The 15647-nt window shown below is 39.6% G+C and overlaps 1 protein-coding gene across 1 annotated transcript in view; it reads right to left on the bottom strand.

Annotated features, from left to right (window-relative positions):
• Positions 1 to 5445, bottom strand: part of LOC128647602 (vomeronasal type-2 receptor 26-like) — a 264129-nt gene extending 258684 nt beyond the window's left edge. The window contains exon 1 of the mRNA XM_053700358.1: positions 5315 to 5445. Coding sequence (XP_053556333.1) covers positions 5315 to 5445 — 131 coding nt within the window. The remainder of the gene's footprint in view (positions 1 to 5314) is intronic.
• Between the last annotated feature and the right edge of the window lie 10202 nt (positions 5446 to 15647).

Here is a 15647-nt window from a genome sequence, read left to right as displayed (position 1 = left end):
GCTGTCCTTATAGCAGAGATCAGATGAGTCCTTCAGGACTGTAGTGGACACTGAATACACTAGCCTAGCTATCGATTTCCCTATTAAATCAGCAGCAGCTACACTGTCCCTCCTCTCACTAAGAATGCAGCTTCCAAATGAATCTAAAATGGATGCTGTCCAGGAGGTAGGAGGGTCTGGGAGGGAGGGTCTGCTGCCGATTGGCTGTAATGTGTCTTCTGACTGTGAGGTACAGGGTCAAAGTTTACTCAATGATGACGAATAGGGGGCGGATCAAACATCTTATATGTTCGCCCGCTGCGGCGAACGTGAACATGCTATGTTTGCCGGGAACTATTCGCCGGCTAACTATTCGCGACATCCTAGCGATCAAATTAAACATTTTTTTCACTTTTTAACAATTTTTTTCACAAACTTTAGGTTTCTCACTAAAACTTTTTACAAACAATGTGTGCAATTATGGCATAAATGGTTGTAAATGCTTCTCTGGGATTCCCTTTGTTCAGAAATAGCAGACTTATATGGCTTTGGTGTTGTTTTTTGGCAATTAGAAGGCCGCTAAATGCCACTGCGCAACACACATGTATTATGCCCAGCAGTGAAGGGGTTAATTAGGGAGCATGTAGGGAGCTTCTAGGGTTAATTTTAGCTTTAGTGTAGTGTAGTAGACAACCCCAAGTATTCATCTAGGTCCATTTTGGTATATTTCATGCCACCATTTCATCGCTAAATGTGATCAAATAAAAAAAAAGTTACATTTTTTCACAGTTTTAGGTTTCCCACTGAAATTATTTACATACAGCTTGTGCAATTATGGCACAAATGGTTGTAAATTCTTCTCTGGGATCTCCTTTTTCAGAAATAGCAGACATATATGGCTTTGGTGTTGCTCTTTGGTAATTACAAGACCGCTAAATGCCGCTGCGCATCACATTTGTATTATGTCTAGCAGTGAAGGGGTTAATTAGGTAGCTTTTAGGGAGCTTGCAGGGTTAATTTTAGCTTTAGTCTAGAGATCAGCTTCCCACCTGACACATCACACCCCCTGATCCCTCCCAAATAGCTCCCTTCCCTCCCCCACCCCACGATTGTCCCTGCCATCTTAAGTACTGGCAGAACGTCTGCCAGTACTAAAATAAAAAGGTATCTTTGAATTTTCTTTTCATTTTTTTAGCATATTTACATATGCTGATGTGTAGGATCCCCCCTTAGCCCCCAATGTAGCACAATACCCTGCATCGCCTATTTTTAGTTGGATCTAGCGATCACATATACGGCACAGCATACAAGTGCAGTGCATACGTTTCACCCGTCGCCAGTTGTTTTTACTCCCATAAACTAAAATTGATCCGTCGTCGCAAGTCGTTATCACAAGCAAACTTTGCACGGACTATAGAAGTACTGTAACTGCCTAGAAGCCTTAACAAATACCTAGCGCATGCTCAATATCCACCCCTTATTCTCTATCCCCCAGCGCATTAAATTAAAAAATGTTTTATTGTCTAAACCGCCACAACGCAAAATACTATATAAACCTAATAACCTCTAAACCGCTATCCCGTCACAATGCAAAATACTATATAAACCTAATAACCTCTAATCCGCCATCCCCCACATCGCAAACTACCTAATAACCTATCAACCCCTAAACCACCAACCACTGACAACGCAAAATATTAAACTGATAACTAAGCCCCCTTACCTTACACCTCCTAAGTTGACCCCAATAGCAATACAATAACATAAAATAAAAAATACTGACTGCATTAAAAAAATAATAAACATTTACACAAAAAATAATTTAAAAACCTTAACACTACTGAAAATAAAAAAACTACCCTTACTCAAAATAAAAAAACCTAACAGTAAACTTAAAAAAACATAATTTATGTAAGAACTTACCTGATAAATTCATTTCTTTCATATTGGCAAGAGTCCATGAGCTAGTGACTTATGGGATATACATTCCTACCAGGAGGGGCAAAGTCTCCCAAACCTCAAAATGCCTATAAATACACCCCCCACCACACCCACAATTGAGTTTAACGAATAGCCAAGATGTGGGGTGATAAGAAAGGAGCGAAAGCATCAACAAGGAATTGGAATAATTGTGCTTTATACAAAAATCATAACCACCACATTAAAGGGTGGGCCTCATGGACTCTTGCCAATATGAAAGAAATGAATTTACCAGGTAAGTTCTTATATAAATTATGTTTTCTTTCATGTAATTGTCAAGAGTCCATGAGCTAGTGACGTATGGGATAGCAAATACCTAAGATGTGGAACTCCACGCAAGAGTCACTAGAGAGGGAGGGATAAAAAATAAAGACAGCCAATTCCGCTGAAAAAAGAATCCACAACCCAAATCAAAAGTTTTAATCTTATAATGAAAAAAACTGAAATTATAAGCAGAAGAATCAAACTGAAACAGCTACCTGAAGAACTTTTCTACCAAAAACTGCTTCTGAAGAAGAGAAAACATCAAAATGGTAGAATTTAGTAAAAGTATGCAAAGAAGACCAAGTTGCTGCTTTGCAAATCTGATCAACAGAAGCTTCATTCTTATAAGCCCAGGAAGTAGAAACTGACCTAGTAGAATGAGCCGTAATCCTCTGAGGCAGGGACTTACCCTACTCCACATAAGCATGATGAATCAAAAGTTTTAACCAATAAGCCAAAGAAATAGCAGAAGCTTTCTGACCTTTCTTAGGACCAGAAAAGATAACAAATAGACTAGAAGTCTATCTGAAATCTTTAGTAGCTTCAACATAATATTTCAAATCTCTTACCACATCCAAAGAATGCAAAGATCTTTCCAAAGAATTCTTAGGATTAGGACACAAGGAAGGGACAACAATTTCTCTACTAATATTGTTGGAATTCACAACCTTAGGTAAAAATTTAAATGAAGTCCACAAAACTGCCTTATCCTGATGAAAAATCAGAAAAAGGAGACTCACAAGAAAGAGCAGATAATTCAGAAACTCTTCTAGCAGAAGAGATAGCCAAAAGAAACAATACTTTCCAAGAAAGTAATTAAATGTCCAGAGAATGCATAGGCTCAAACGGAGGAGCCTGTAAAACTCTCAAAACCAAATTAAGACTCCAAGGAGGAGAGATTGACTTAATGACAGGCTTGATACGAACCAAAGCCGGAACAAAACAACGAATGTCAGGAAGATTAGCAATTTTCCTGTGAAACAGAACAGAAAGAGCAGAGATTTGTCCTTTCAAGGAACTTGCGGACAAACCCTTGTCCAAACCATCCTGAAGAAACTGTAAAATTCTAGGAATTCTAAAAGAATGCCAAGAGAACTTATGAGAGGAACACCATGAAATATAAGTCTTCCAAACTCGGTAATAAATCTTTCTAGACACAGATTTACGAGCCTGCAACATAGTATTGATCACTGAGTCAGAGAAACCTCTATGACTAAGCACTAAGCATTCAATTTCCATACCTTCAAATTTAATGATTTGAGATCCTGATGGAAAACGGACCTTGAGATAGAAGGTCTGACCTTAACGGAAGTGGCCAAGGTTGGCAACTGGACGTCCAAACATGATCCGCATACCAAAACCTGTGTGGCCATGCTGGAGCCACCAGCAGTACAAACGAATGTTCCATCATGATTTTGGAAATCACTCTTGGAAGAAGAACTAGAGGCGGAAAGATATAAGCAGGTTGATAATTCCAAGGAAGTGACAACGCATCCATTGCTTCTGCCTGAGGATCCCTGGATCTGGACAGATACCTGGGAACTTTCCTGTTTAGATGAGAAACCATAAGATCTATTTCTGGAAGCCCCCATATCTGAACAATCTGAAGAAACACATCTGGGTGAAGAGACCATTCTCCTGGATGTAAAGTCTGGCGACTGAGATAATCCGCTTCCCAATTGTCTATACCTGGGATATGAACCACAGAGATTAGACAGGAGCTGGATTCTGCCCATGCAAGTATCCGAGATACTTCTTTCATAGCCTGAGGACTGTGAGTCCCACCTTGATGATTGACATACACCACGGTTGTGACATTGTCTGTCTGAAAACAAATGAACAATTCTCTCTTCAGAAGAGGCCAGAACTGAAGAGCTCTGAAAATCGCACAGAGTTCCAAAATATTGATTGGTAATCTCGCCTCTTGAGATTTCCAAACCCCCTGCGCTGTCAGAGATGCCCAGACAGCTCCCCACAACCTGAAAGACTCGCATCTGTTGAAATCATAGTCCAGGTTGGATGAAGAAAAGAGGCCCCTTGAACTAAATGGTGGTGATTTAACCACCAAGTCAGAGAAAGTCGAGTATTGGGATTTAAGGATATCAATTGTGATATCTTTGTATAATCCCTGCACCAAAGGTTCAGCATACAAAGCTGAAGAGGTCTCATGTGAAAACGAGCAAAGGGGATCACGTCCGATGCTGCATTCATGAGACCTAAAACTTCCATGCACATAGATACTGAAGGGTATGACTGAGACTGAAGGTTCTGACAAGCTGAAACCAATTTCAGACGTCTTTTGTCTGTTAGAGACAAAGTCATGGATACTGAATCTATTTGGAATCCCAAAAAGGTTACCCTTGTCTGAGGAATCAAGGAACTTTTTGGTAAATTGATCCTCCAACCATGTTTTTGAAGAAACAACACTAGTTGATTCGTGTGAGATTCTGCAGAATGTAAAGACTGAGCAAGTACCAAGATATCATCCAAATAAGGAAACACTGCAATACCACGCTCTCTGATTACAGAGAGAAGGGCACCGAGAACCTTTGAGAAGATCCTTGGAGCTGTTGCTAGGCCAAAAGGAAGAGCAACAAATTGGTAATGCTGTCTAGAAAAGAGAATCTCAGGAACTGATAGTGATCTGGATTAATTGGAATATGAAGATTTGCATCCTGTAAGTCTATTGTGGACATATAATGCCCTTGCTGAACAAAAGGCAGAATAGTCCTTATAGTGTCACGGATCTGTTCAACATAGGCTTGTCCATTTAAATCTTACACCTAGTACCCTATTTAAGGCCCCTCCTCTCTAAGCTCCCTGCTTGGTAATTTGATCCTGTTACTATATGTGACTGTTCTCTGAGACACCTAGCCCATTCCTCTGAAATAGGGGATTACTTACCTTCACCTTGTGAATCTTTGCTGAAGTATTGTCATCTTAGCCTTCTCTACTAGAACATCAGAATCGGCTTCTGCAGTTACCGGATTCAAAACGGAACTAAAAGTTTTGCTGCAGTTTCCTTACTTTCGTTACTCCGGGTGTGTGTGACGTCACACCCGGCACTTCAGCGTTCCTGCAGCGCCTGTACCGCACTCTCTCACTCTCTCCTTCCAGGGTAACAGTATTAACAGCATTTGCATCCACGCTGTTCCTGGAGTACATCTTGGAATTGGTCTGTATACTCTTTCTTTCTTTGCTGGATACTATATTGACTTTCATGTTTGTTATTTCATCTCCATTACGCTAAATGACTGTTTGCTGCCTCCATAAGTGAATAACTTCATCACCTGCCATATCTCATTACATGCTTCTATGGATCTCTGAATTCATTGACTCGCTTGCTGTTTGCATTTCATCTAACCAAATTGACTGTTTATGCTCATTATTTCTTCAGACTTCCATATTAATGATATCTGCATATTCCAATTAACTATCTGTTTATTACTAACTCCTCAAGTGTTGCTGCTACATACTGTGTGTTCATTTGACAAACTTTATACTATGATTTGATATAAGCTTCAACAATCTCATTTTGCGCTAGTGCTCAATTAACCCCTATATACATTATTAACCCCTATATACATTATTAGTCTGGCAAATCACATATACTTTGGGTTTATATTCTATGCCTATGCTGCACTTAAGTAATTGCATACTGAGTGTGTGAGTCTCTTATATATACAACCTGCCTACCATATATTGTAGCAATTTTCTATCATATGTACATTCATTTATACCCTTTTGAGATAATATTACCTAACATTAGATACATCTCTATCATCTTTATCTAATTATATTTCCCTATCTTACATTTGGTTGCGTGACAGCTCCGTTTTCACTCTGTACCCTGCAGTAGTGACCCTCAGTTCAATGAGCAAAACCGGATTCCTATAAGTTAGATCTGTGTGAATCCAAGGTTAGGTGTGAGGCTGAGTGGTCCTACAATAGTGTATACTAGGTACAAGAACTTTATACACCACTTGTTCTATTACACATCACGTATCATTACATATTACCAAGCCCCATATAGTACCTCTATCCTCTATCATGGAGCTAAGTGAGCTTTCAAACAGAGTGGGTTCTCTAGCCCAAAGTATGGACAATATGATACAAGGCTTAAGAGAAATACAGATTGAGAACCAAAATATTAGGAAATTTATTAATCAATACATGACAAATAAATCTCCCACTTCTGAGACCACACCTGAGCCTGTCGTTAGCCCCCCTGAGAAATTCTCTGGGGATAGGTCTATGTTTAGAGACTTCAGAAATTCTTGTACTCTCTTGTTTACTTTGAAACCAAAATCTTATCCCACTGATAGAATACGTGTCCTCACTGTAATTTCTTTCTTGAGTGGAGAAGCTAGATCCTGGGCCAACGCCTTCTATGAAACTGATGACCCCATATTAAATTCCCTTGATTCCTTCTTCGCTGCAATGTCCCTTCTTTATGAGGATCATAATAAGCAGAATACTGCTGAAACAGCTCTGAGATCCTTACGACAAGGGAAAAGGATGGTAGAGGAGTACATAACGGATTTCAAGAGGTGGGCTCCTGACACCCTATGGAACAATCCAGCCTTGAGGAATCAATTTCGTTTGGGTCTGAGTGATTCTTTAAAAGACGAACTAGCTAGAGGTATAATTCCAGATGACCTCGAGGCTTTAATGACTCTGTGCATTGGTATTGACCGAAGACTCAGGGAACGGAAGTCTGAGAAGTCCACAGCAGATAACACATCTAGGAAATATACTCCATATCACTCCAATCTTCCTTCCCATTCTGCCAGGAGTGCAGATGAACCCATGGATGTTGCTGTGATTAGAGGGCCACTAAAGGCCGAAGAGAAAGCACGACGCAAACTGCTGAACCTATGCCTATATTGCGCTGTGAAAGATCATGGCGTAAAGGATTGCCCATCTCTCCTTTGTCAAAAGAAGGGTAAGAGATCAAGTAACAATCACAGAGTGAATTTAGTTAACAATAGTTCACCCCATTTATCAATCCCTCTCTCATTGCAGTGGGATCATCAGAAGACAGATGTACAGGCCGTAATTGACTCTGGAGCATCTGGGAATTTCATAGATTTAGTTTTTGTTGTTAAGCACAATATTCCATTAATAAAAAAGAGTGCAGCACTAGCCATTCGTTTGGTGGACGGTTCTTTATTTAGTTCAGGTCCTATATCACACCACACAGTTCCACTTACAGTTACCTCAGATTCTGGACATACAGAACAGATATCGTTTGATGTATTGCCAAGCTTTGTCTACCCTATGATACTTGGTATTCAGTGGTTGTCTAAACATAATCCGAGTATATCCTGGACAGAAGCGACAACAGTTTTTGACTCTCCATTTTGTAAACAATCTTGTTTTAACTCTCATACACTCTGTCATGTAGCTACAGGCACACTACCAGATTGTTATAAGGAATATGCAGATGTTTTTGATGCAGTTGAGGCAGCCACACTTCCACCACACAGAAGTTACGACTGCCCTATTGATCTGATTCCTAATAGTTCCATTCCCTATGGTCATATATATCCTTTATCTCAGCCTGAATTGGCTCACCTTAAAGAATATCTAGACGAAAATCTGAAAAAAGGGTTTATACGACCATCTACTTCATCGGCGGGCGCTGCTATGTTTTTCGTGAAAAACAAAGATGGCAGTTTACGCCCGATCATAGACTATAGACAACTGAATAAATGCACTAAGAAAAACAGATACCCCCTGCCTCTCATTCCTGAACTAATTGAAAGTTTACAAGGTGCCACCATTTACACTAAGCTTGATCTTAGAGGCGCTTACAATTTGATCAGGATGAGAGCAGGGGATGAGTGGTTAACGGCGTTTCGTACACGTTACGGTCTGTATGAATATACAGTAATGCCGTTTGGGCTCTGTAACGCCCCAGCCACTTCCCAGTGCTTTATAAATGATGTCTTTCATGATCTTTTGGATGTCTGTATTGTTATCTATTTAGATGACATTCTTGTTTATTCAGATACTTATGCTAACCATTTATCACATGTAAAATTAGTGTTATCTCGTTTAAGGCTTCATCATCTCTACGCCAAACTAGAGAAGTGTATCTTTAATACTAACACTATATCTTTTTTGGGTTATTCTATCTCCCCCTCCGGGATAACCATGGAAACCAGTAAAGTTGAAGCCATTCTCAAATGGCCAGCACCCACTTGCAAAAAAGATGTCCAGAGATTCCTTGGATTTGTGAATTTTTATAGATAATTCATTAAAGATTTCTCACACATTGTTAGACCTTTAACTAGCCTAACTAGAAAACATGTGAAGTTCTTATGGGATAGTAAGGCTGATGTTTCTTTTACTACCCTGAAGAATAAATTTACTTCAGCACCCATACTGCAATTCCCAGATCCCAGTTGTCATTTTATGCTTGAGGTTGATGCTTCTGAATTTGCTATTGGGGCTGTTCTGTCCCAGAGGGTCTCCCAAAAAGAGCCCTTACATCCAGTTTCCTTCTATTCCCGTGTCATGAGTTCAGCTGAGATTAACTATGGCATTGGAGATAAGGAATTGCTTACCATCAAGTCCGCATTAGAATTCTGGAGGCATATCCTAGAAGGAACAAAATACCCTATTACTATTTATACCGATCATCGTAACCTGGAGTTCTTGAAGACAAATAAGACCTTAACTTCTCGCCAAGTTCGTTGGAGCCTTTTCTTTTCACACTTTGATTATGTGATCACTTACCGTCCTGGCTCAAAAAACCTTAAGGCGAATACTCTCTCTCGTATGCCTTCTAAACCACAAAATCAGCAGGCTCCAGCCGCTGTGATACCTGCGGATAGGATCATTTGTTTAACCAATGATTTCTTGGCAACACTAAAGCTACAACTGAAGGCGGATTCTTCAGTATCTCATCTCGATTTGGATAAACATTCTGATGGGCTGTTCTATCATAAAAATCTACCTTATATACCCATGGCTCTTAGGAATCAGGTGTTGGCAGCAGCTCATGACTCTATATTAGCAGGTCATCCTGGGGTACATAGGACTCTCCATGTTCTTGCAAGGAACTATTGGTGGCCCAAGATGTCTGATACTGTTACTCAATATATCAATTCTTGTTTCCTTTGCACTACTAAAAAACATCAACACAAACGTCCATATGGATATCTTCTCTCTCTTCCCATACCAGAAAGACCTTGGGTGGACGTTGCCATGGACTATATAGTTGATCTCCCACCTTCTGCAAACTTTAACACTATCTTGGTGGTCGTTGATCTCTTCTCTAAGATGGCCCATTTCTTGCCACATAGAGGTCTACCTACAGCTTCTGAAACGGCTACTCTTTTCATAGATCATGTGGTCAAATTACATGGTTTACCAAATTCCATTACTATAGACAGGGGTTCACAGTTTACTTCTAGATTTTGGAATCATCTTTGTCAATCCCTTAACATCTCTAGAAAGCTTAGTACAGCTTTCCACCCTCAGACCAATGGGCAGACTGAGAGAACAAATCAAGCTCTGGAACAGTATCTCCGTTGTTATTGTTCCCTAGAACAAGACAATTGGCATTCACTCCTTTCTACTGCTGAATTTGCTCATAATAACATGGTGAATTCCTCTACAAAAATGACTGCATTTTTCCTTAACTATGGTTTCCATCCTTCTTACGATATTCACAGTTCTAACACCTCACCCATACCAGTTGTTAAATGACAAAATCAATACCCTGGTTAATGGTTTTGCTAATGTAAAACAAATACTACATGATGCTCAAGCTGCTCAAAAACGTCATTATGATTTACGACGTTCCAAACCTCCTGAATATAGGGAAGGTGACAAGGTTTGGTTGAGCACTAAGAATTTGAGACTACAGGTTCCATCCAAGAAACTCGCCTCTCTCTATTTGGGTCCTTTTGAGATTAAGAAGGTTGTTAACGTTAATGCAGTAATGCTCCTACTACCTCCTTCTTTCAGAATACATCCAACCTTTCACGTCTCGCTACTGAAACCTTTCACTTCTCTTAGGGCAACGTCTATGACGACTACTTCCCAGACTCATGTGGCTGATGAGATGGAGTATGAGATTGAATCCATCCAGGATTCTCGATACCTTCGGAAGCGCCTTCAGTACCTGGTTAGTTGGAAGGGTTATGGTCCTGAAGAAGATTCCTGGGAGCCTGCTGTAAATATCACGGCACCACACCTTCTCTCTTTATTTCATCGGAGGAATCCTCACCGTCCGGGTCCTTGATCCGCTGAGCGGCTCCTTGAGGGGGGTGTCCTGTCACGGATCTGTTCAACATAGGCTTGTCCCTTTAAATCTTACACCTAGTACCCTATTTAAGGCCCCTCCTCTCTAAGCTCCCTGCTTGGTAATTTGATCCTGTTACTATATGTGACTGTTCTCTGAGACACCTAGCCCATTCCTCTGAAATAGGGGATTACTTACCTTCACCTTGTGAATCTTTGCTGAAGTATTGTCATCTCAGCCTTCTCTACTAGAACATCAGAATCGGCTTCTGCAGTTACCGGATTCAAAACGGAACTAAAAGTTTTGCTGCAGTTTCCTTACTTTCGTTACTCCGGGTGTGTGTGACGTCACACCCGGCACTTCAGCGTTCCTGCAGCGCCTGTACCGCGCTCTCTCACTCTCTCCTTCCAGGGTAACAGTATTAACAGCATTTGCATCCACGCTGTTTCTGGAGTACATCTTGGAATTGGTCTGTATACTCTTTCTTTCTTTGCTGGATACTATATTGACTTTCATGTTTGTTATTTCATCTCCATTACGCTAAATGACTGTTTGCTGCCTCCATAAGTGAATAACTTCATCACCTGCCATATCTCATTACATGCTTCTATGGATCTCTGAATTCATTGACTCGCTTGCTGTTTGCATTTCATCTAAACAAATTGACTGTTTATGCTCATTATTTCTTCAGACTTCCATATTAATGATATCTGCATATTCCAATTAACTATCTGTTTATTACTAACTCCTCAAGTGTTGCAGCTACATACTGTGTGTTCATTTGACAAACTTTATACTATGATTTGATATAAGCTTCAACAATCTCATTTTGCGCTAGTGCTCAATTAACCCCTATATACATTATTAGTCTGGCAAATCACATATACTTGGGGTTTATATTCTATGCCTATGCTGCACTTAAGTAATTGCATACTGAGTGTGTGAGTCTCTTATATATACAACCTGCCTACCATATATTGTAGCAATTTTCTATCATATGTACATTCATTTATACCCTTTTGAGATAATATTACCTAACATTAGATACATCTCTATCATCTGTATCTAATGATATTTCCCTATCTTACATTTGGTTGCGTGACAGCTCCGTTTTCACTCTGTACCCTGCAGTAGTGACCCTCAGTTCAATGAGCAAAACCGGATTCCTATAAGTTAGATCTGTGTGAAGCCAAGGTTAGGTGTGAGGCTGAGTGGTCCTACAATAGTGGATACTAGGTACAAGAACTTTATACACCACTTGTTCTATTACACATCACGTATCATTACATATAGTCACCATAGTCAAATTTTTAGATCCAGAACTGGTCTGAAGAATTCTCTTTCTTTGGTACAATAAACAGATTTGAATAAAACCCCAGACCCTGTTCCAGATATGGAACTGGCACAATTACCCCAGATGACTCCAGGTCTGAAACACATTTCAGGAAAGCCTGAGCCTTTACTGGGTTTACTGGAATGCGTGAGAGAAAGAACCTTCTCACAGGCGGTCTTACCTTGAAACCTATTCTGTACCCTTGAGAAACAATGTTCTGAATCCAATGATTTTGAATTGAACTGATCCAAACATCTTTGAAAAATCGTAATCTGCCCCCTACCAGCTGTGCTGGAATGAGGGCCGCACCTTCATGCGGACTTGGGAGCTGGTTTTGATTTTCTAAAAGGCTTGGATTTATTCCAGACTGGAGAAGGCATCCAATTGGAAACCATTCCTTTAGGGGAAGGGTCAGGCTTCTGTTCCTTATTCTGGCGAAAGGAACGAAAACGATTAGCAGCCCTATATTTACCCTTAGATTTTTTATCCTGAGGCAAAAAAGCTCCCTTCCCCCCAGTGACAGTTGAAATTATAGAATCCAACTGAGAACCAAATAATTTATTACCTTGGAAAGAAAGAGATAGCAACGTTGACTTAGAAGTCATATCTGCATTCCAAGATTTAAGCCATAAAGCTCTTCTAGCTAAAATAGCTAAAGACATATACCTGACATCAATTCTAATGATATAAAAAATGGCATCACAAATAGCATGTTGAAGAAGTTTAACAATGCTATACACATTATGATCTGGCACTTGTTGCGCTAAAGCCTCCAACCAAAAAGTAGAAGCTGCAGCAACATCAGCCAAAGAAATAGCAGGCCTAAGACGATTACCTGAACATAAATAAGCCTTCCTTAGAAAAGATTCAAGCTTCCTATCTAAAGAATCTTTAAAAGAAGTACTATCTGCCATAGGAATAGTAGTACGTTTAGCAAGAGTAGAGATAGCCTCCTCAACTTTGGGAATTTTTTCCCAAAACCCCAATCTATCAGCCAGCAAAGGGTACAGTTTCTTAAACCTTAAAGAAGGAGTAAATGAAGTACCCAAACTATTTCATTCCCTAGAAATTACATCTGAAATAGTATCAGGAACTGGAAAAACCTCTGGAATAACTACATGAGGTTTAAAAACCGAATTTAAACGTTTACTGGTTTTAATATCAAGAGGACTAGACTCCTCCATATCTAATGCAATCAACACCTCTTTAAGTAAAGAACAAATAAACTCCATCTTAAATAAATATGAAGATTTGTCAGTGTCAACATCTGAGGCAGAATCTTCTGAACCAGATAAATCCTCATCAGAGATAGATAAATCAGAATGTTGGCAGTCATTTAAAAATTCATCTGATTTATGAGAAGTTTTAAAAGACCTTTTATGTTTATTAGAAGGTGGTATAACAGACAGGGCCTTCTGAATAGAATTAGAAACAAATTCTCTTACATTAAAAGGAATATCCTGAACATTAGATGTTGAAGGAACAACAACAGGTAATAGATTATTACTAATGGAAATATTGTCTGCTTTTGAAAGTTTATCATGACAACTAACACAAACTACATCCGGAGGAACAGTTACCACAAGTTTACAACAAATGCACTTAGCTTTGGTAGAACTGACATCAGGCAGCAGCATTCCAGAAGTAGATTCTGATACAGGGTCAGATTGCGACATCTTGCAATATGTAATAGAAAAAACAACATATAAAGCAAAATTATCAAATTCCTTAAATGACAGTTTCAGGAATGGGAAAATATGCAAACAGAATAAGCCTCTGGTAACCAGAAGCAAAAAGAAACAAAGACTTAAATAATGTCAAAAAAACTGCAACAAAACACGAGCGTCATAGATGATGCAACTACGTGAAAACTCTCAGCATCAACTATGACGCTGGAAATGACGTCATTGACGTTAAACAAATGTAATTCTCGCGCCAAAAAAATCTCGCGCCAAAAATGACGCAATAAATTCTAGCATTTTTTGCACCCGCGAGCCTAACAGCCCGCAATTTAGAAAAAAAGTCAAATGAAAAAATTTTCAGGTAAGAAAAAATTGAATTTATATGCATTTCCCAAAAATGAAACTGACAGTCTGTAAGAAGGAAATATACTGATTAACCTGAATCATGGCACATATAAGTATAAAACATATATTTAGAACTTTACATATAAAGTGCCAAACCATAGCTGAGAGTGTCATAAATAAAATAAGACTTACTTACCAAAAGACACTCATCTACATATAGTAGATAGCCAAACCAGTACTGAAACGAGAATCAGCAGAGGTAATGGTATATAAGAGTATATAGTCGATCTGAAAAGGGAGGTAGGAGAAGAATCTCTACGACCGATAACAGAGAACCTATGAAATAGATCCCTGATAGGATGATTATAGCATTCAATAGGCAATACTCCCTTCACATCCCTCTGTCATTCACTGCACTCTGAGAGGAAAACCGGGCTTCAGTATGCTGCGAAGCGCATATCAACGTAGAAATCTAGCACAAACTTACTTCACCACCTCCATGGGAGGCAAAGTTTGTAAAACGGAATTGTGGGTGTGGTGGGGGGTGTATTTATAGGCATTTTGAGGTTTGTTAAACTTTGCCCCTCCTGGTAGGAATGTATATCCCATACGTCACTAGCTCATGGACTCTTGCCAATTACATGAAAGAAAAAAGTATAATTACAGACAATTAAAAAGCAAAGATTACAAAAATAACAAACTAAATTATCAAAAATAAAAAAGTTATTACAATTCTAATACCCCCTAAAAAACAAAAAAGCCACCCCAAAATAAAAACACCCCCTAATCTTACAATAAACTACCAATAGCCCTTAAACATGCCTTTTGTAGGGCATTGCCCTAAGTTTATCAGCTCTTTTACTTACAAAAAATACATAGTACCCCCTAAAAATTTCAGCCCCCACTCACCCAAAATAAAAAAGACTGTAATGCTCATGGCATATTCCCCAATCAGACCAAAATTGGCCAGAAGTCTTATCCCGGCATCGAGCTGGAATGATTGGGAATATCCCAGAGCAGAGAAAGTTTGCAAAATGAGGTAAGCAGTACTCACAATATGCAGGTAGGAATCAGCAGTAAAGCAGTTCAAGGGTAAACAACTTGAAGGACTGGAAAACAGACAGGATTGTCTCTGACGGCAACAGGTAGAGAATCCAGCAGTAAGGCAGTTTAAGGGTAAATCAATAGAATGGTCAGACTGGCAGAGTTCAGCAACAGAATGGGAATTCATTATTTTAGGTTTAAGGCAAGCAGAGTAGTCAAACAGGCAGAGTTCATAAATAGTTAAGCAGTCCAGCAATTCAGGGGTTAAGGCAAGCAGAGTAGTCAAAACAGGCAGAGTTCAGCAGCTGAGAATCAATACAGCAATTCAGCATAAAGATATACAGCACCCAGGAGCACAAGAAGTACTTGGGCACAGGTGAGAGAGACTGACACCTTTACATAGGGAAGACAGGGCGGGCAGTGATGATGTCATCACCCATATCCCTAGCAACAGGAGTGCCTGTGTCCATGGCAACAGCAGAGCAGAGGGCAGCGTGACAAAGAACCAACTAAAAAAAGAATAATCTACCCATTGCCCCATATGTGGCATTTGCATGGGCAATCAACTCTTTTAGTGCCCATGAAAATAAAAAAAACCTAATCTTAAAAAAAAACACCCAAAAAAAAAAAAACCCTGACACTAACCCAAAAAATGTACTCACCATTCCTGAAGTCCGGACATCCATCTTCTTCCAGGCGGAGCAAAGTCTTCATTCAGGTGGCAAAGGTCTTCTTCCTGTGCGGGACCATCTTCAATCTTCAT

The sequence above is a fragment of the Bombina bombina genome, chromosome 2, assembly GCF_027579735.1.
Source record: "Bombina bombina isolate aBomBom1 chromosome 2, aBomBom1.pri, whole genome shotgun sequence".
NCBI classification, from domain to species: Eukaryota; Metazoa; Chordata; class Amphibia; order Anura; family Bombinatoridae; genus Bombina; species Bombina bombina.
This window is presented reverse-complemented; position numbering and strand designations above follow the sequence as displayed.